This window comes from Schistocerca piceifrons, chromosome 9 (assembly GCF_021461385.2).
Source record: "Schistocerca piceifrons isolate TAMUIC-IGC-003096 chromosome 9, iqSchPice1.1, whole genome shotgun sequence".
NCBI lineage: Eukaryota > Metazoa > Arthropoda > Insecta > Orthoptera > Acrididae > Schistocerca > Schistocerca piceifrons.
In genome coordinates this window covers 152,504,781-152,528,029 of record NC_060146.1, presented here as the reverse complement: position 1 = coordinate 152,528,029, position 23,249 = coordinate 152,504,781, and the positions used below count along the sequence as shown (strand labels likewise).

At 41.6% G+C, this 23,249-nt stretch overlaps 1 protein-coding gene across 3 annotated transcripts in view; it reads right to left on the bottom strand.

The window, feature by feature from the left end:
• Positions 1 to 23,249, bottom strand: part of LOC124717273 (sortilin-related receptor-like) — a 230,660-nt gene that overhangs the window by 75,883 nt on the left and 131,528 nt on the right. For all 3 annotated transcript variants that reach the window (XM_047244086.1, XM_047244088.1, XM_047244087.1), the window contains exons 21-23: positions 18,978 to 19,202; positions 10,439 to 10,587; positions 5,579 to 5,879 (exon numbers count right to left, since the gene is read on the bottom strand). In XM_047244086.1, coding sequence (XP_047100042.1) covers positions 5,579 to 5,879; positions 10,439 to 10,587; positions 18,978 to 19,202 — 675 coding nt within the window. The remainder of the gene's footprint in view (positions 1 to 5,578; positions 5,880 to 10,438; positions 10,588 to 18,977; positions 19,203 to 23,249) is intronic.

Genomic DNA, 23,249 nt, shown 5'->3' with positions numbered 1-23,249 from the left:
AACACCTGCTTTCTTTGGGATTGGAATTATTATATTCTTCTTGAAGTCTGAGGGTATTTCGCCTGTCTCGTACATCTTGCTCACCAGATGGTAGAGTTTTGTCAGGACTGGCTCTCCCAAGGCCGTCAGTAGTTCTAATGGAATGTTGTCTACTCCCGGGGCCTTGTTTCGACTCAGGTCTTTCAGTGCTCTGTCAAACACTTCACGCAGTATCGTATCTCCCATTTCATCTTCATCTACATCCTCTTCCATTTCCATAATATTGTCCTCAAGTACATCGCCCTTGTATAAACCCTCTATATACTCCTTTCACATTTCTGCCTTCCCTTCTTTGCTTAGAACTGGGTTACCATCTGAGCTCTTGATATTCATACAAGTGGTTCTCTTCTCTCCAAAGGTCTCTTTAATTTTCCTGTAGGCAGTATCTATCTTACCCCTAGTGAGACAAGCCTCTACATCCTTACATTTGTCCTCTAGCCATCCCTGCTTAGCCATTTTGCACTTCCTGTCGATCTCATTTTTGAGACGTTTGTATTCCTTTTTGCCTGCTTCATTTACTGCATTTTTATATTTTCTCCTTTCATCAATTAAATTCAATATTTCTTCTGTTACCCAAGGATTTCTATTAGCCCTCGTCTTTTTACCTACTTGATCCTCTGCTGCTTTCACTACTTCATCCCTCAGAGCTACCCATTCTTCTTCTACTGTATTTCTTTCCCCCATTCCTGTCAATTGTTCCCTTATGCTCTCCCTGAAACCGTACAACCTCTGGTTTAGTCAGTTTATCCAGGTCCCATCGCCTTAGATTCCCACTTTTTTGCAGTTTCTTCAGTTTCAATCTGCAGTTCATAACCAAGAGATTGTGGTCAGAATCCATATCTGCCCCTGGAAATGTCTTACAATTTAAAACCTGGTTCCTAAATCTCTGTCTTACCATTGTATAATCTATCTGATACCTTTTAGTATCTCCAGGATTCTTCCAGGTATACAACCTTCTTTTATGATTCTTGAACCAAGTGTTAGCTATGATTAAGTTATGCTCTGTGCAAAATTCTACAAGGCGGTTCCTCTTTCATTTCTTCCCCCCAATCCATGTTCACCTACTACATTTCCTTTTCTCCCTTTTCCTACTGACGAATTCCAGTCACCCATGACTATTAAATATTCGTCTCCCTTCACTACCTGAATAATTTCTTTTATCTCGTCATACATTTCATCAATTTCTTCATCATCTGCAGAGCTAGTTGGCATATAAACTTGTACTACTGTAGAAGGCATGGGCTTTGTGTCTATCTTGGCCACAATAATGTGTTCACTATGCTGTTTGTAGTAGCTAACCCGCACTCCTATTTTTTTATTCATTATTAAACCTACTCCTGCATTACCTCTATTTGATTTTGTATTTATAACCCTGTAATCACCTGACCAAAAGTCTTGTTCCTCCTGCCACTGAACTTCACTAATTCCCACTATATCTAACTTTAACCTATCCATTTCCCTTTTTAGATTTTCTAATCTACCTGCCCGATTAAGGGATCGGGCATTCCATGCTCCGATCCGTAGAACGCCAGTTTTCTTTCTCCTGATAATGACATCCTCTTGAGTAGTCCCCGCCCAGAGATCCGAATGGGGGACTATTTTACCTCTGGAATATTTTACCCAAGAGGACACCATCATCATTTAATCATACAGTAAAGCTGCATGTCCTTGGGAAAAATTACGGCTGTAGTTTCCCCTTGCTTTCAGCCGTTCGCAGTACCAGCACAGCAAGGCCGTTTTGGTTAATGTTACAAGGCCAGATCAGTCCATCATCCAGACTGTTGCCCCTGCAACTACTGAAAAGGCTGCTGCCCCTTTTTAGGAACCACATGTTTGTCTGGCCTCTCAACAGATACCCCTCCGTTGTGGTTGCACCTACGGTACGGTCATCTGTATCGCTGAGGCACGCAAGCCTCCCCACCAACGGCAAGGTCCATGGTTCATGGGGGGATGTTCACCCTATGTAGTGCATTCCTACAGTGTCCCTAGAAGGGGTATTTGGAAAGTAACCTTTATTGGAATATAAATAAAATACTGGAAAGAGTACAGTAATTTTATTACACAAATCCTTAAGCTATATCTTTCTATTACTTCTCTCTGTTATCATCACTCAGATTTAAACATGCATCACCTCTCTTAATGAAATGACAATTCAGTCTGCCACCCCAGATTGCAGCCATCCCACGATAGGTTATCAGCGTCATAACAATGGAAGCTGAGGATCTTTCTCACGTGCATGAAGACATGGAAATCATTTGAATTCAATTCTATCGTGGAAGGTCTTTGTTCAACTATGCCCCTCCAAGCAGAGACAACAATATTTTGCGTTTGCCATACTGAATGTGTGTGTAAACACTGTCACGTAAAACATCTATAATCGAGAAGTCTCTCTCTCGTTTTGAATGCCTCATCTACATCTACATATACAAACAAACTTCACAATCCATAATATGGTGTGTAGTGGAGGGTATCTCATAACTACCAATCATTCCCTTTCCTGCTCCACCTGCAAATGGGATAACAGAAAAACAACTCTCTCTATGCTGCTGTGTGAGGCCTAATTTCTTATCTTATCTTTGCAGTCATTAAGTGAAATATACATTGGCAGCAGCAGATCTGTCCTGCACTCAACTGCAAATACCGGTTTCTCAATAATGCTTCAGAACAAGATCATCATCTTTCCTCCGGGGATTCCCATTTACGTTAATGGACCGTCTCTAATACTCCCATGCTGATCAAACCAGTGAGTCAAAAATCCAGTAGCACGCCTATGAATTAGTCCGATGCTGTCCTTTAACCAGACCTAGTAGGGACTCAAACACTCAAGCAGCAGTGTTTGCATTAGTGTTCTATTTGTGATCTCCTTTATAGTGACCAACACTTTCCTAAAATTCTCTCAATAAACCAAAGTTATGGAGAGGAAGGTTTAATACGTGATGGGTGACTGGAGTGGAGGAAACAAAAGAAAGAGGAAGCTACCTGATAGAATTTTGCATGCAACATAATTTAATTATCGCCAACCCTTTCTTTAAGAATTGTGAAAGAAGGTTGTACACTTTGAAGAGACCTGGGGACACTGGAAGGTTTCAGACTGATAAAATGATGGTAAGACAGATTTTCAAATCAGATTTTAAATTTTGAGGCAGAAGAAATGAATTAAAATTTGTGCTGTGGCTGGGACTTTAACCTGGGTCTTCTTGCTTGCTAGGCAGAAATGCTAACCATTACACCACCACAGCACTATGGTGAACATTACTGTACGAACTACCCAAGTCGAGTGCCCTCCCCAACACAAACTTCAGTTTATATCTTCTGCTTATATTCCCTCACATTGTCACTACTGCCAGGCCTCTACAGCATTGGAATAACACCCCAGCATTGGACGTAATGGGAAACTTCAGTTCGCATCTTTGCTTATTTTCCCTTGCATTGTCAATATAATTATAAGATATGAATATAATATAGGGAAACATTCCACGTGGGAAAAATATATCTAAAAACAGATGATGTGACTTGCCGAACGAAAGTGCTGGCAGGTCGATAGACACACAAACAAACACAAACATACACATGAAATTCAAGCTTTCGCAACAAACTGTTGCCTCATCAGGAAAGAGGGAAGGAGAGGGAAAGACGAAAGGATGTGGGTTTTAAGGGAGAGGGTAAGGAGTCATTCCAATCCCGGGAGCGGAAAGACTTACCTTAGGGGGGGAAAAAGGGGTATACATATATATGGATATGTGTGTGTGCGCGCGCGCGAGTGTATACCCCTTTTTTCCCCCTAAGGTAAGTCTTTCCGCTCCCGGGATTGGAATGACTCCTTACCCTCTCCCTTAACACCCACATCCTTTCGTCTTTCCCTCTCCTTCCCTCTTTCCTGACGAGGCAACCATTGGTTGCGAAAGCTAGAATTTTGTGTGTATGTTTGTGTTTGTTTGTGTGTCTATCGACCTGCCAGCACTTTCGTTCGGTAAGTCACATCATCTGTTTTTAGATATAATTATAAGATTTTAAACTTTAAGACATTTCCAGGATCAGATGAGGACTCTGGCCATAATATATTGGTTGTGGCGTGTAAATTAAAACTAAAACAGTTACAGAACAGCAGGAAATTAAGAAGATGGTGGCCTGGATACGTTGAAAGTTGTTGAGAGTTCCAAAGGAGCATTAAGCAATGACTGACAAGCAAGGGAAAGAGATACAGCAGAAGATGAATATTTAGCTTTGGGAGATGAAATAGTGAAGGCAACAGAGGAACCATATAGGTAAAAACAGAGGAACCATATAGGTAAAAACACAATCAAAGGTAAATAGGTAAAAAGACAATCAAAAAGCACCTTATGCACGTGGCCATGTCCATATATTTAGTGCTCACAGATGATTGTAAGTTTTAAAAATCACAATATACAGGAAAACGCACCTTACCACATCTGTTTATGTTAGCTTGACATGTTCCATTCGCTGATGATCTGCCTTAGACAGCATATTGGTGCAACTGAGTGCAAGATGGCTCATCAATGAATGGAACATGTCAAGCTAACATAAACAGATATGCTAAGGTACATTTTACTGTATATTGCAATTTTTAAGACTTAATCATCTGTGAGTGCTACATATATGATCATGGCCATGTGCACAAAATGCTTTTTTACTACAAATGTTTTGTTTCTGGCCAGCCTTTGTATAATGTGCTACATTTTATCCACCGAAATGACAACTTTTCACGATGTTCGATCTTACAAAGGACACTTTTGTAACAAAAAAATTTTGAAGACCAAATGCTGAAAGCAAAGTCCGTAAAAACTGGTTCTCAACAATGATGTATTTATGTGATCTTGGCTATAGAAAGTTTTTTGCCAAGTAAAACAAATCCCTCCTCCATATTTCTCAATATCAGAAGTTTCAATAAAGAAAGTGTTTGCTTCAAGAGTCATTAATAGTGCAGTACTGTGACTTATCTCTGATAATACAAGCACAGAATTACAGCAGTCATGTTTTAACTTGTAGAACTGCACTCAACAAAAGTCATTCCTCATATAAGAGAAGAATAAAACTGCAAGGGGAAAAATCTTTCAATAAAGATTTATGTTTCTCACACAACTCCATTCTTGGGACAAACATTAAAAAGTTTCTTGTAGAACTCGCCATGCTGTTGACAAAGAAATGGCAACATCGTCAACAAAACTAGTTTTGCAACTTATTAACTTGACTGATATAATCCACAACCTTCAGCAAACAAGTCAGATAACTTAACCACTAAGCTACGATACAGTTTTGGAATCAGTTTTATTAGCAAGGATCTTGTGTGTCGTAAGAATTTCTGAAATTCTTTTTGTCGATTACTCGAGAATGAGCCCCACCAGTGTGAATGGCTGTAGGGTGTGATACCTAGATCCCTAACCTACAGCACCATATAGGTGGGTCCAAAAAGTCATTCTCACACTTGGGGACCTCCATTTCTAAGAGGGGAACTCAAATGGGATTTGGAGATCAGTTACTTTAGGAACGGAATATAACAAAATGATGTGGATACACTTACTGCCTTCCTGTGTCCTCATAACTACAAAAGCAGCAGGTGGGAACGCCGCTCCTGACTTGAGGCGGGCGTACACAGTCACATTGTACACGCTGTCAGGGGCCAACCCTTCGTAGATCACTGATGACGCATCCGTCCAGCCACGGCTGTAGTTGTGCCACAGGCTGCTGTTGACACGACTCACACTCGGCAGGTACTCGACTGACAGATTCCTCCTGCCGAAAACTCGTGACACGTCAATCGGATCCCACGCGATTCGCAGAACGTTGCCCAACGAAGCAGACCCTCCCGTGATTGATAAAACCTGCAATCAAATAATGATAACTGCGTGAGCAACAAAACAAAATCAAATCATACATCCTGGACCACTTTTAATTCTCTCTCTCTCTCTCTCTCTCTCTCTCTCTCTCTCTCTCTCTCTCTCTCTCTGTGTGTGTGTGTGTGTGTGTGTGTGTGTGTGTGTGTGTGTGTGTGTGTGTGTGTGTGTGAGAATATTGTCGTCATCGTCACCACTATTTCTATCATTAACTGATTTAGCTCACCCAGTACTGAGTTTGGGTATCTCTGCAATTTCTCCTTCCATCAGGACTGGTCTAGGGTGATACTCAAGCAGCTGACTCCAGGGGTCATCCACAGGTCTTTGTCCATCAGACTGATGGTATTCCTCTGTCTCTTCCCTATTCTAGCACCATCTTTGTCTATCGGGCATTATTTCTTCTGGCAACAAGGCTAGCCCACTGCCATTTCATAGTGACTGTTCTCTCCAGGATGTTCTCAATGTTGGTAATTGATCTGATGCTTTTTTTTTTTTTTTTTTTTTTTTGGTCTTTCCTTGTAAATGCTAACATAGATCTTTCAATGTCTCACTGGGTAGTTATAAGTTTCCATCTTTTATATTCAAAACGTGTCAAGGTCTCACACATTGATCAAAAATTTACTTTTTTTAATAAGTGCCATCTTTGATATGAAGGTAGTTTAATGTCTTCTGGACACTTTCCAGCCTAGTTCGATGTGTTCAATCTTGTATTTGTGTCACATTTTCTAGCTGACCAAGATAGATGTATTTTCTGACAGTGTCCAGAAGTGTGTTTTTGAGTTGTTTCCTACCATGTTTCATTTATTAGACATAGCTTTTGTTTTGAAAAGGTTCACATTCAGTCCCACTGCCTGACACTCCATCACAACATCTGACATAAGTGTCTGTAGTTCTAATTATTTGCCAAAAATATGTCGTCAACTGCAAATCTTTGGTCAAGCCTCTTCCCTCAAAAACGCTAATTGCTTTTTCTTCCCAGTTCAATTTGGACATTGCCATTTCCAGGACAGCAGTGAAACATTTGGGAGGGATGAGATCACCTCATTTCAGTCCTCTGTAAATTGGAAAATAACTAACGCTGCAAAAGTTTCATATACACACTACAGGATTTTAACATGGGCCACTTCCATGCCTTGCTAATATAAGTCTTGCACAACAGCAGGATGGTTAACTGAAACAAGGACATTTTTAAAATTACAAAAGCATTACATGGACACATCTGGTACTCAGTTTCTCCATTTATCACTTCCCGGTGAACAAAAATGTGATCTTGTGCACTGAAGTTGCTGTGGAATCCAGCATGCTCAATGGACTAAGCTGTGTGAGGGACACGGCTTATACAATTTAAGAATAGTCTTGTACAAAACTTTGTACAAAAACAGAATAGGTTTACACGACAATAGCCTTTTGAGCCATGAATACTTCCTTCCTTGGGAGCAGTACTATGTTTTGTTCCACAATGCTAGGATTAATGCACCGTCAACAGACAAAGCAAACTTTTTGACAACAGCTCATAAGTTTCCTCACCAGCAAATATGAATATCAACAGACAACTCGTCATAATCAGGAACAGTGCCATTTTTTAAGGTACCAATAGCGTATTGGACTTCCAGATGAAGTATGTCTAGAACTTTGGGAGCAGACGGGGGATCACGTAATGCTGTAATTAGTTCTTTAGTTTTACATAAGGATGACTGTAAAAATCCCTGATGAAAATTAAAATTTCCTTTTTACTGGTGAGCCTACCATCATCTCCATCTATCACAATAATAGAAAAGACAAGAAGAATTGATAGTTCAGAACCCCACTCATGATGGAAATATATTACATCTAATGGCAACAAATTGTCCTGATCTCTTTGAAGAAACCACGCTGAAACTGGTTCAATTTCAATGATTTCATCTGTTTTTCAACACCACTGACACTAATACTTATTCCATTCATCTTTTCAGTGGTATGAGGATTAAACTGGAGCAATTCCCGAGTGTTTTCCTTAGTAAAGGAACATTTGAAACTTGAGTGAAGCATTTCACCTTTTGCTTTGCGACCCTCAATTTCAGCTCTTGTCTCATTCGCTATGGACTGGACACTAACTTCGGTGCCAGTAACAGCCTTTACATAGGACCAGGATTTCTTTGGGTTCTATGAAAGCTCACTTAATATTCTGCTTCAGTAGACATGTGGTGTATTACTCTCTTGACAGCCAAATGTGTTTCATTCATTTATCTCTATCTTTAGACGTTTCTTTACAACGACTGTATACCATGGAGGTTCCCTCCCATTACAAACTGTTCTACTGGATACATATCTATCCACTACATGGTCAACTATTCTTTTAAACTCAAGCCAGAGTTGTTCTACATGCTCCCGACCTGTGCTGAAAGTTTCAAGTTCCTCATTGAGATATGACATTACTGATTTTTTATCTAGTTTACTGAACATACATGTCTTTCTGCTTGTTTTCATAGTCATTTGTTCTTTGGTAATCACTGCTGCCACAACCATGTCACGGTCACTGGTACCCATTTCGGCATGGACACCCTCAAATCTCCAATATATTTCCATTGTGAGGAGTTCCTAACTATCTATTCTAGCTAGTTTTCAGAGAAGGCATTCAGTAATGTTTCATAGGATGTCCTATCACACACACCATGATCAAAACTGCAATTTTCCCTATTGACTGTTGGATGATTAAAGTCTCCATCAATGACGACAGTATGACCGGGGAACTTATGTACAAATGCACTGTGGTTTTCTCTGAAGTTCTTGGTGATACAAGGATCCAAATACTATTTGCCCACCTCTGATACTGCGTCTTGCCCAAAAAATCTCACATGTACTAGCAGCTTCAATTTCTACCTCAGTGAATTTGAGTTTCTTGTCTACTGCGACAAATACACCACCCCAATTTCCCATGTGCCTATCTTTTCAATTCACAATCAAATTTTCCCCAAAAATCTCACAACTATCAGTTTCCGGTTTCAACCACCTTTCTGTACCTAGTATTATATCAGCTTCGCTGCTGTTCACGACCACTTCAAACTCTAGCACTTGTCGCAAATGCTTCGGCAGTTTACCATTAGGATTTTAACTTTCTCACCTGTGGGAGGCATTTCTTTTGATCTTACATTGATAGTTATGCACTTCCTTCAGTGGGGGGCAGGGGGGTAGAGGGATGCTATCTTCTGATGATTATACATTGCACAAATTAAGGGATACTAAGCTTTGGAAAGATTTGTTACCAAACAAAGTACTTTGATAACCAACAAAAAAAAAAGTATTTTACTGAGTACAATATTTTTTTAGATAAGACATGATAAACTTAAAGCCGTTACATGAAAAGGGAAAATTTCGTCCATTTTGAAAAAGAGCTCTGGTCCTGATTAAAATTAAGAACAGATATTTTGGCTTGCTTACCGACACTGTAGATTTAAACCAAACAGTAATTTCAGATTTTTTACTCTATTTTTTGCAGGAAGTAGAGACTTGAAAGCACTCTTCTGTTGCCACAGAGAGGGTGACAATATGACGACTGACTGAAGACATTACTTGAGGCAATGTTGCAATTTCGTACCCTAAAGCTGCTAAGTAATTTAAATCATGAAACTGCCTGACAGATTAAAACTGTGTGCCGGACCAAGACTCGAACTCGGGACCTTTGTCTTTCGCAGGCAAGTGCTCTACCAACTGAGCTACCCAAGCATGACTCACGCCCCGTCCTCACAGCTTTACTTCTGCCAGTACCTCGTCTCCTACTTTCCAAACTTTACAGAACCTCTCCTGCGAACCTTTGCAGGAGAGCTTCTGTAAAGTTTGGAAAGTAGGAGGATGGAGGGGGGCAGCGAACTGGAACAAAGTGGACACTCAAGAAGAAAAGAAACAACATCTCAAAGAAGGAAAGAATTGTGGGTCCAAAGGAAACCGAGTTTCAAACAAAGAAGCAGAAACAATGTTGTCTTATCATACCCCCAAAGGGTTATTCAGAATTTAATGATAATAATAATAATAATAATAATAATAATAACCGTACAGTTAAAAGTAAGTGACGCTTGATCAAGGTCCGCGTCACGTCCCATTTTTAACCAGACTTAACGTCTGAGAAAGTAAAGAAATAATAATAATAATAATTTACTACTACTATGTCTTCATGTGGCACATGTGGCTTGAAGTCTGCCATATTACTAACACATTACTAACTTGCGTGCCCCCTAACCTAGCCCAGTGAACCTGCTGAGGGGAGAGAGGCCTACACATATCATTTGTGGTTAATCTCTGAATCATTAAGAGGTGAAGTCCATAAATGTTGTGTGGTTTCTCTGGAATTCGAACATCTGACCTCTCAGTTTCTAGGCATGTACTTTGCCACTAGGTTTTATTACTTAAAAAAATCTTCATGCCATTACTACCTGATGACCTATCCATATGCTCTCCTACATACGTTATTAAACTAGCCTCCCAATAGGACAGAAAAATGACTTGCTCACATCCTACGGTTTGCTCAGTTTGCAAGAACAAACTAACATACAGTAACAAATCAGATTTCTTACTTGTGGTATCCAAACATTGTTGCCAGTGCAGTTAGCTTCATCACTACCGTCGTAACAATTCTGGGACCCATCACAGCGTTGTGTCAGAGGAACACAGTGTAAAAGATCACATGGAAAGAATCCAGGTGCACACATAGGAGGTGCAATGGCTGAAATAGAACAAGAAAAGAATTATTAATAACTCTTTTCAACATGTCAGAAAGCATTTTTCAGAGCCTTACTATGTTACTGATAACTTCTTTCATAAATTTTTACAAGAAACATTACATCTGATTAGTAGAAATGAATGACACAAAACCATTTATAAAAATTCTTTACTGACATGACAAATACACTTTACTCATTTGCAGTAAGTGTAACACATTCAATACTGATCAATGAACAATGAATTAAAATGAAATGAGGAAAACAGCACCTGCTGATGCACAGAAAAACCAGTGTACAGGAGTAAACCATTATAGTTTAAAATTTGACCTTTACTGTGAGCCAACATTCTGATGAAGGTGCCCGTTATCATCCCGCTACAATACTGTACTATGGCATTACTCCCCCTACCCTTAATGAAGGAACATAGACATATCTGTGTGTAGAGAACACTGGAGGACAGCTCGAAATTCGTTGCTGCAACTACCTGTGAGAGTTCTCAATTGGGATAATTTTTGAACACTTCCATTGGTACATTTGAAAGATATTACACCTTCATCAAGTGAGAAGTTTCATTTAAATATGCATGACCTCACTGATAATATGCAGAATAGTTAGTGTGAGCATAAGTCTGCTGACTCAATTATGAAACAGTGCTGAAGATAGTTTGTGCCATTTGGTTGATTACCTTTGTCACTTGTAAGTGGAATAAGAGAGACTAATTTTCAAGAGCTACAGCAGTGAAGGTTTACCAAATATGCTGTTAAGGATGAGATCAAAGTAAAAAACATGATTCATTCCCACAACACACAGGCACTGTCCCTACAGGCATCAACTGACATTAGATCGAAAAAGGGACTAAGTTCATCTTATCGACACCTCCTATAGCAAAATAAATTTAGGATGTGTGCTCAAGATAAAACTAATGCTCCCTGGAGTTATTGTGTTCCTTCACAAAAAGCACCCAGTATTCCCAATCAGTACTGAAGACACATCCAACATAAAATTCTGATGCTTACCAAAGCAATATGTCGTGCAAATGCTTTGCATTGGTTGATAAAAAAACAACTGATTGAAAAGGACAAAGAATTTCCCGTCATTATGAAATAAGTTGTGATGACACTCAAGGACCTGGAATGTAGATTGAATTCATCAAAGGTTTAAGCTGAGGGAAGACAGAAATATAGAATTTGTGCGGATTTATATATGCAGATGTGACGACGTACATGTATAGGCAAACAAATACTCACTATTTAAAAAAAAAAAAAAATTGATTTATTTGAGAGAGAGAGAGAGAGAGAGAGAGAGAGAGAGAGAGAGAGAGAGAGAGAGAACAAGTCAATAACAGGTTTGTCCACCTCTGGATTCAGCTTAGCACTGATTGATAGAATTGTTGAAATGTCCTCAGGAGGGATATCATGCCACATTCTGTCCAACTGACTTGTTAGGACCGTGAGAATCCCGAGCTGATTGGGCAGAGTTCTAGTGCCCTTTCTGGCCAAGATAGAGCTTGGTACACATGAAGACAAGCAGTACAAACTCTCATCACATGTGGACGGGCATTACCTTGCTGAAACGAAAGCCCAGGATACCTCCCCATGAAGGGCAACAAAACAAAGCATAGTATATCACTGACACACAACTGTCATGGAAGTGTGTTACAGATGACACCCAAAGGGGTCCTGCTGCGTAAGGAAATGGCACACTAGACTATCACTCCTGATTGTCAGGCTGAATGACAGGTGACAGACAGGTCAGTACTCCACTGCTGTAAAAGGCATCTCCACGTACATCTTCACTGGTCACCAGGACCTCGAATCTTATTGATGGGAGAGGAATTTTCTTCAGTGGTAAGTTATCCTTTGAATCAACCCCTTGTGACCAGTGAAGATGTGAATGAAAATGCCCTGGACAGCAGTGGGATACCAATCTGACTGTCACCCGCCATGTGGTCCGACAATATTGATGATATTTTATGCCTGCTTCGTTGCCCTTCATGGCAAGTGGGCCTACACTTCATCGAGCTAACACCCAGTCACACATGGCGAGAGTTTCTACTGCTTGTCTTTTGTGTTGCCACACCCTCCTTGGCCTGCAAGATCACCAGATCTCTCCCTATCTGAGAATGTGTGGAGCATTATAAGCAAGAGCCCTCCAACCAGCTCAGTATTTTGATTATCTAATGCACCAATCAGACAGGATTTGGTACGATATCCCTCAGGAGCACTTCTAACAACTCTGTCAATCAATTTCGGCGGGGGAGATTGGGGGGCGGGGGAGATTGGGGGCTGGGGATAGGGGGAACAAAAGAGACAGTTATGGGGCCCATACCATACATCCACCCACTATCCAGTCACAGGCATTTCCTACACAATAAAGGACAGTACTATGTGTGAAAGAAGCCAAGTTATACATCAGCTATGCTGCATTTACTGTTCAGCATTCTACGCAAGCATGACAAGTAACCAACTATGCACTTGCATGAATGGCCACTGCCAAACTGTGGCAAACTGCAAACTTTACCATCTGGTTGTAGAGCATACTGTACACCAGAACAGAAATGATGTTACCAGCTGCTTCACTACATGGATCATTTAGATACTCCCTTCCAGCACAAGTTTCTCTGAATTACACAGGTGGGAATTCCCTTTCCAGCACACCCTGCGCTCTTGCAATCCACCTGGCCTAAACCTTTGCTTACCTTTTCTCCTCTTTCTTCTGTACACCACTCCCCCTGTCCCATTCTTGCACTGCCTTCTCCTGCCACTATTCCTCCAAACACTCCCCCCCCTCCCCCCCACACACACAGTTTCAATCTCTTTCCTTTCTCTCTCTAAACCTTCGCATTTCTCTCTTTTGTCCCTCTTCCCACATCCATTTTTGCTCTAACCTATGTACACTTTTCATCTTGTGGATTCACGGAATCATGTGTCCAAAGACTTGCACCTTTCCCACTACCACCTCCCTGTCCCCTTACCTAGCCCCTCCCAACCTTGCATCAGCTCTGGGAACTACCTTCAATAACTGAGTATCAATAATTAGTCTTGGTGTGGGTGCAGAAGTGTGTTTTGGCGTCTGTGAGATTGTGAGTGTGGTTTTCTGTGCTCCACACATCAATCTGCTATAGGTTAGCAGTTGCCTTTCCCTTATTCTATGTATTACTCCATTCAAGGATTTTGATTATTGTTATACAAAAGTGAAAAGATTATCCACTGTTTAGCAATTGCTAAGGAACAAATTACACTCGCTAAGGAACCACTCTAACTGTTACAGAACAGATGACAGTTGCTACGGAACCAATGATACTAAGAGGACATTTAGAGGCAACAGTTCACGTAGTACGTTGTTTGATGGAGAAGGTCATAAAAACAATTATTTCACCATTCCATGTGGCACAGCAGCCTGTCTGCAAGAAATAATTTGAGTCTTATAGCCATGAACAAGAGACGGACACCTCGAAGCTGGTAAAACATGTCAGTAATGGATGTGCCCAAAGTGTCGCATCACAATCAAAAAAGGCCACTGAAGGTGGAAATGCTATGTGAAAGCATGGCCGTAGTTGTAGACAGATCATCACGTCACAAGAAGATCGATACATAGCCCCAGTGGTGAAAATGAATGGATATCTCGCTCCTAGGCAGATCACTGCAGACCTTGCAACTACTAAAGGACCACGTGTGTCTGGCAGAACCATCCTGTGGCAATTAAATCACGTCAGTTTATATGTTCGGAAGCCTGTTACATACATCCCACTTCAAACGAGCCATTGTCGGGAAAGAGTGTTGGTTTAGGAAGCATGCCAGTTGGGGTCACGAGGTGGTCCACAGTGGTTTTCTCTGGCAAATCCCACTTCACTGTGTCAAGTGATTCTGACCACCAGTTAGTATAGAGAAAGATGGGAACACATTACACAACACAGAATGTTCGTGAAAGTCATCGGTACAGCCTAGATGTTGTCGTGTAGGCAGGCATTATGCACAATGGCCAAACACTGCCTGTCTTTGTGCAAAGTACTGTCACAGCACAATGGTATGGCAGGGAGATTATTCTGAATCATATCCATCTGTTTTGGGATGTTGTTGATCCTGCCTTTCTGTTTACAGACAGCTATGCCCACCCACACAGGACCACTGAGGTGTCTGACATAACTGGAAAGTGAAGATATTGAGAGTCGGAAATGGCCTGTGTACTGTCTGGACCAAAACCATATATAGAATTCCTAGTATGCTCTTAGCAGATGTATTCCTCAAAGAACATCCCATCCCTGAAGTGTGCAAGAACTGAAAGCCTTCAGAGAGTATGGGACAATATCTCCGAAGGACTCCTCAACAGTTTGGTGCAAAATGTGCCTTAGTGCCCTAGGAGGGTATATTTCAAACTGAGAGTCAAATATTGATTTTTATGTTGATAGTTTGAACTGTGTCACAGATGACTGTTATTTATGTCTATTTTCCAATGTGGTGCTCCCTATACCATTTTTCCATTATACACATACCACTCCAATTCTATTACGTATGTACTGTGTTTCATGTTGTCCATCATCGCCTACATCTACATCTACATTGATACTCCGCAAGCCACCCAACGGTGTGTGGCGGAGGGCACTTTACGTGCCACTGTCATTACCTCCCTTTCCTGTTCCAGTCGCGTATGGTTCGCGGGAAAAACGACTGTCTGAAAGCCTCCGTGCGTGCTCTAATCTCTCTAATTTTACATTCGTGATCTCCTCGGGAGGTATAAGTAGGGGGAAGCAATATATTCGATACCTCATCCAGAAACGCACCCTTTCGAAACCTGGCGAGCAAGCTACACCGCGATGCAGAGCGCCTCTCTTGCAGAGTCTGCCACTTGAGTTTATTAAACATCTCCGTAACGCTATCACGGTTACCAAATAACCCTGTGACGAAACGCGCCGCTCTTCTTTGGATCTTCTCTATCTCCTCCGTCAGACCGATCTGGTACGGATCCCACACTGATGAGCAATACTCAAGTATAGGTCGAACGAGTGTTTTGTAAGCCACCTCCTTCGTTGATGGACTACATTTTCTAAGCACTCTCCCAATGAATCTCAACCTGGTACCCGCCTTACCAACAATTAATTTTATATGATCATTCCACTTCAAATCGTTCCGCACGCATACTCCCAGATATTTTACAGAAGTAACTGCTACCAGTGTTTGTTCCGCTATCATATAATCATACAATAAAGGATCCTTCTTTCTATGTATTCGCAATACATTACATTTGTCTATGTTAAGGGTCAGTTGCCACTCCCTGCACCAAGTGCCTATCCGCTGCAGATCTTCCTGCATTTCGCTACAATTTTCTAATGCTGCAACTTCCCTGTATACTACAGCATCATCCGCGAAAAGCCGCATGGAACTTCCGACACTATCTACTAAGTCATTTACATATATTGTGAAAAGCAATGGTCCCATAACACTCCCCTGTGGCATGCCAGAGGTTACTTTAACGTCTGTAGACGTCTCTCCATTGATAACAACATGCTGTGTTCTGTTTGCTAAAAACTCTTCAATCCAGCCACACAGCTGGTCTGATATTCCGTAGGCTCTTACTTTGTTTATCAGGCGACAGTGCGGAACTGTATCGAATGCCTTCTGGAAGTCAAGAAAAATAGCATCTACCTGGGAGCCTGTATCTAATATTTTCTGGGTCTCATGAACAAATAAGGCGAGTTGGGTCTCACACGATCGCTGTTTCCGGAATCCATGTTGATTCCTACATAGTAGATTCTGGGTTTCCAGAAATGACATGATACGCGAGCAAAAAACATGTTCTAAAATTCTACAAGAGATCGACGTAAGAGATATAGGTCTATAGTTTTGCGCATCTGCTCGACGACCCTTCTTGAAGACTGGGACTATTTGCGCTCTTTTCCAATCGTTTGGAACCCTCCGTTCCTCTAGAGACTTGCGGTACACGGCTGTTAGAAGGGGGGCAAGTTCTTTCGCGTACTCTGTGTAGAATCGAATTGGTATCCCGTCAGGTCCAGTGGACTTTCCTCTATTGAGTGATTCCAGTTGCTTTTCTATTCCTGTCGAACAATGTCTCCATTCCTTACCATCCGTCAAGCAGTGTACGTAAAATAAGGGAAAGGCGGCCACTCACCTAAAGCAGACTGATGCATCGTGCACAGAAACACATAAAAGAAAATAGTATTCACACTAGCTTTTGAGCACTTTTTCTTTTTCCAGTGAAGTAAACATATTCCCACACACTCCCACAACATGTATTTCCATTCAGGAACTTCCATTACTGAACGTATTACAGTGAGCTGAACTGGGTATGTTGCACCTTTTGTTCTATGTTACAGCCTTAAGGAAGCAGTAGATGAGAAGACAACAAGCTAGAGTTGTAGTGTTTCCCCTGTGTTATTCAATCTATACAGTGAGCAAGCTGTGAAGGAAACTGAGGAGGAATTTGGAAATAGAATTAAAGGTCACAGAGAGTAAATAAAAATGTTGCAGTTTGTGGATGGCACTTCAATTCTGTCAGACAGAAAAGAAATTGCAACAACAGTTGAATGGAATGGAAAGAGTCTTGAAAAAAGGTAACAAGATTAAGAACAATACAAGTAAAACAAGCAGTGCTGATAGAATTATATTATGAAGTCAGACACTAGAATCAGTAGAAGAGTTCTGCTACTTGGGCAGCAAAATTAGTGATGATGGCTGAAGTAGAGAGGATATAAAATGCAAATTCAGCAGCACCACAAAAAATCATTCTGAAAAAGCGAAATTTGTTAACACTGCACACAAATTTAAATGGTAGGAAGACAGAAAGGTACTTATCTGGTGTGTAGAACAGTAGGGATGTGAAATAAGAATGATAAAAAGTTCGGACAAGAAGAGAACAGAAGCTTTTAAAATGTGGTGCTACAGAAGAAGCTGAAGATTAAATGAGCAGATCAGTTAGCAAATCAAGAGGTACTGAATTGAATTGCAGAGAAAAAAAATTTCTGGCACTACCCGACTATCAAAAAGGATCGATCGACAGGATGCACCTGCGGCATCACCTAATCGTGAATTTGGCAATGGAGGTAAGTGGAAGGGCGGGTAGGAGGACAGAACAACAAGGAGACCAATGCTTGAATAAAGTAAGCAAATGCAAGCAAACGTAAGCTGCAGTGGTTATGCAGTGATGAAGGGGCTTGCAGAGGACAGAACTTTGTGGAGATCAGCATCAAATCAGTCTTTGAACTGAAGGCAACAACAACTACAGTGTCAAAACACTAGTCAACACACTTGCTAGAGGCAACCAGAACGTTCGGATCAATCTTTGTACACTTTTAATAGTCCATTAGGCCAACATAATATGCAAGTCGTAAGGTGTATAATTTAGGCAATTTTGAGAAAATCTTAGGAGGAGTTTTACATGCTAATGATGTATCGGTGCTCTGCAAATCTCAGCTCGAGCTGGTGGTAGTCACAGGCTTAGTGTTCAAGCTCCGTAATTGGCATATCACTGGATCGAGTCCAGCTCACTTTTCTTTTTAGAGCAGTAGCCATCTTATCTCACACATATTACATTTGATAGTTAATATTATGAAAAGCACGTGTATTTGCATGAACTTTTATTGAATTTACAATGTTATTTGGCTGTTTACTAATTTTTATTATTATGTCAAATATTATGACTTATTTCTACTGGCATGTTAAAGAGCTTATCAAGTGCCTTCAAACTTGTTCATATTTGACTGACAACGAACAAAAAATTTTCTCTCATGAAGATGCTATTAAAATACGTTCAATTGTACATTGTCAGTTTTCAGCACCAACATTGACGAGAATGTTGCACTAGTTAGCATCCAAACTGTTGGAAGATATAGAAATTTCTTAATGTTTTTCCTTAAAAACTCTGAAGATTCCTCATGCATGCAGGAAAACTGCATTCATTTGATGTAGTAGATGGCATTTTAATTTACGTTTTCCCTGACTGTATGAAGAAAGTATCATCTTGCAACTTGTGATGTCCAAAGCATGTACAATAAATAATTGCATATTACCCTCAAAGTCTGGCATATTGTAACTCATTGTATTACTGAATAAAGTTATTTTCACCTTGATTTATTGATGTTTGATAATGACTTTCCAAGTGTGTCCGTTGTCCTTGAAACGGTGTCTGCAGGTCAAAGCAGCCTTGTCCAATTGCAGTTACAAGGGATTTTGGAAATCTTGACAGGCATACATTTACACTTCATGCATTTGGTTGTTTACTTGTTGATAATCATAAATATAAAAATAATTGGAAATTCAATAAAAGTCCAGGAAATACAAATGTCTCTTCATTATATTACCTTTCAAATGACTAGTGTTGAACTTTTTTACACAAGTGCTTGTAGTAACTCGGTGACATTCTCAGTACTGATACTCACGAGGCTTGGGTGAAGTGGCGGCCTGGCAGTTCCACTCGTCCGACCCATCCGGGCACTGCTGGTGGCCGTCGCACACCTGCGCCAGCGGCACACAGTTGCCATCATACTGGCAGGTGAACTGGTCAGGTCCACAACTCCGCTTCGAGCTGCCGCAATTTGCTTCGTCCTCACCGCCTCTGCAGTCGGGAACTCCGTCACAGACCCAAGCCTGCAAGACACAATCGCCTGCAAAAAAAGGAAGGCGGATTAAAATTCTTTTAACAGGAGCCAATTTAGTGATCATACGATGCAGCCTTAGGTCAGTACTTGGGTCAGTGTCGAATTCTGTTGTGTGTGTTCTAAGGTGTGGTCCAAGGCATATTTCTGAACCTTATGTCTGTCTCCTAATCCTGTAGACACTGTCACAGGTTACGATGACCCAGATAGTGGTTTCAAACTTACATAAGATCAGCAAGCTAAATTGATAGTACGTATCCAAGCAATGGTCAGGTTGTCACATCATCAGACCGCCCCTCGAGATCGCAGAGTCACTCCAATGTGTGTTGCGCAGTTTTATTTAAGACCCAGAACTTGTCTAGTTTCAAACCACCTTTAACAGATAAGAAAGAGGACTAAAGTTAGACAAATTGTGGGCCTCAATGCTAAATAAAGCAAACAGCACCAACTTTTCTTCACTACAGCACTGTAACATATGTCTATGCGACTCCGTGGTTTCAAGTACCAATCTGACGCATGGGTACATAAGGACAGTTTGGGTCACAATGCTTGTTTAAGTCAAATTGCTATCCAAGTCTTCAGACTCTCTGATGCTGTCTGCTCATTGGGAGAGACAAAAATATACGTCGGACCACAGCCTAATGCCCATAAAAAGATTTCACCCCACATGTAGAACTAAGTGTTTTATTTTGGATGTTCAGAACTTCAGATGCTTTTTATACATACACTAGCAACCTGACCTGGCTTCACATGGATGTCTACAGCCGGTCAACTCTTAAGGTGTTGTCATAAATTTGTTTACGGCCCACTGTATAGACTTATGGTTAAAATTCAGAGAACAACTTTTGGTAACTGAATATTATTACTTTCATGTAACTGAGATGATTTACACATGCCACAAAAGTTTTCAGGAAGCACAAATGATAACTGTTCCATATCTGTCTTATAGTAACAAGTAATTGTCCAGTTTGTTACTAATTAATTCCAGTATACACAGGAGTATAGGAGTATAATTAAAAGGAAGATACTTCAAGAATAAGTTTTCACAGTTTTGCTTACCCAATGGATCCTCTAAAAACAAATGAGAACTCTGATCATCTAATGGGCAGGAGTACTGTAGGGAAACAGGCCACACTTGCCATTTATGGGTAGTCTACATCTGTGTTTTGTTTTTGTGCAAAAGCACAACTGATACATGTTCATAGTGATTATGTCTACTCTTTATGATGTTGTGGGAAACTTACCCTAGTCCCACAATATTCTCTTCTCTCAATTCAAGATAAGAAAAGAAAACTAAGACTAACGTAAAGCAGTGCAAACATTCAGTAACAGTTGCCAAGCAATTGCTTGTCGGGGTCAGTAACACTGTAAATGATGGAGTTTACACCTCTGGGGAACAGCATGCAACCCCAGTTCAAAACTCCCACTACCTGAAATTGCCACCTTCAAGTGTCTGCACAATACCAACTTCAGTTCGCATACAAACATACATTGTTTCTTTCATAAAATACAATAATTTTATTGTCATTAGTCCATTAAAGCAATAGACAAACTTTTTATATAGCATAATCAGTAGATTAGTAGATAGAACAGTACAGTGCACCAGTTATTGCTTGCAATCCCATATTGCAGTCAAAAATCTCTTAATTCGTAAAAGGTAGTATTTATTAGATAAATTCGCATTTTCGTATTTTGACATACAATTCACATTTAATGCTAATGTGAATTTTTCAGGTTCCCAGTTATACACAAGTCTTGCGAGTACAGAACAGTTCTCTTGCCCTACTGTATTGTATTGTATTATATGAAACTGGGGAGGCTTCGTCCCCGCCATAGCCCTCTGTGGTTCACAACCCCACAACAGGCTACAGCAGTCCACTCACACCACTGCTGCCGCCCCACACCGAACCCAGGGTTATTGTGCGGTTTGGACCCAATGGACACCCCCCCCCACCCCCACCCCCCCTCAGGAACCAATGGACACCCCCACTCCCACCCCCACCCCTCAGGAAAGTCTCACATCAGCGAGTGTAACCCCAATGTTTGCGTGGTAATTATGGTGTACACGTACATAGAGAAAGCAATCGCCGACATAGTGTAACAGAGGCAGAATAAGGGGAACCAACCTGCATTCACTGAGGTAGATGGAAAACCACCTTAAAAAGCATCCACAAACTGGCCAGCACACCAGACCTCAACACTAATCCACCAGGTGCCCAGATTTCTTGCCCTAACTTGCACTTCCATTTTCTTATTTTAATTTCTAATACAACTGTGGTGTCACCGCCAGACACCACACTTGCTAGGTGGTAGTTATAAATTGGCCGCGGTCCATTAGTACATGTCGGACCCGCGTGTTGCCACTGTGTGATCGCAGACCGAGCGCCACCACCAGGCAGGTCTCGAGATACGGACTAGCACTCGCCCAGTTGTACGGACGACGTAGCTAGCGATGCACACTGACGAAGCCTCGCTCATTTGCAGAGCAGATAGTTAGAATAGCCTTCAGCTAAGTCAATGGCTACGACCTGGCAAGGCGCCATTAGTAACATTGCATGTATCTATGGAGTCTCACTTACATCGTCAATAGCGATGTATACAACAAGGATGGATTAAAGTTAAGTATTCCAGAAGCTACATACTTTTCTTTACAGCATTCATTACGTATCCTGTTACAGACCTATCTCTTGCCTGCGTGAACTAAACGCGTGCCTTTCGGCTACTTCCGTGGCGTGGCTGTCTTGCTACGCCACAACAACAACACTTCGGACATGGATGGGGAGGGGGGTTAAAAAGTTTTAATTTTCACCACCATGTAGCTCAGGTGTTGTGCAGTTGACACAGTGCACACAAACATCACGGAACAGCGGGACTTTTCCAGGGCATAGATGGACTCCTGAATAGACACTACCAGAGGGTGGCGAGGGTAGCACTGGTCGATAGCTTGTAGGCTGCTCAATGAGTCAATACACTGGAGAAATGACTTGCCAGGACATGAGCAGATGTACTCAAGAGCACGAGATATGGCCGCCAGCTCTGCAGTGTAAACACTGCAGCCAACTGACAAGGAGTGCTGCTCAATATGTCCTCCATGAACATATGCGAAGCCTACGTGACCATCAGCCATTGATCCATCGGTGTAAACCACTTCAGAGCCCCGGAACACATCAGAATCGAGAGGAAGTGAAAGCGGAGAGCGGCGGGGTTAACGGAGTACTTAGGGCCCTGCAAAACGTCCAGACAAAGCTGCGGCCAAGGCGTGCACCATGGAGGTGTACGTGAACAGACCTCAAGTAGAGGTGGTAAAGGCAAGACTCCAGTTCAGAGAGAAGGGACCGCACGTGAACCGCAATCGTTAGCTCCAATCTCAGCCACCAATGCGGGAGACGGACTGCCGCGGACGGGAAAAGGAGACAGTAATTCGGATGCTCAGGGAACTATGAATGTGTGCTGCATAACTGGCGAGCAGTTGTGCACGTCTAATCTGCAGTGGAGGGGCACCAGTCTCCACCAGCAAGCTGGTCACCGGACTCATCCTAAAAACTCCTGTTGCTAATCAAACCCCACAGTGGTGCACAGGGTGGAGTAAATGCAACGCTGAAGGCACTGCTGAACCATAAACCACACTCCCATAGTCAATTCAGGATTACACAAGGGCTCTGGAGAGCTGCAGCAGTGTACAGCGATCTGCACCCCAATTGGTGTTGCTCAGGCAACGGAGAGCATTGAGGTGCTGCCAGCACTTCTGCTTAAGCTGACGAAGATGAGGGAACCAAGTCAATTGAGCATTGAAAACCAGTCCAAGGAATTGATATGTCTCCACCACAGTGAGTGGATCGTCATTAAGGTAAAGTGCGGGTTCCAGACGAATGGTACGACGCTGACAGAAGAGCATGACACAGGACTTTGTGGCTGAAAACTGGAAGATGTGGGCTAGAGCCCATGAATGCACCTTGTGGATGGCTCCCTGGAGGTGCTGCTCAGCAACAACAGTACTGGAGCAGCAGTACGAAATGCAGAAGTCGTCTGCATACAGAGAACGTGAGACGGAGGGTC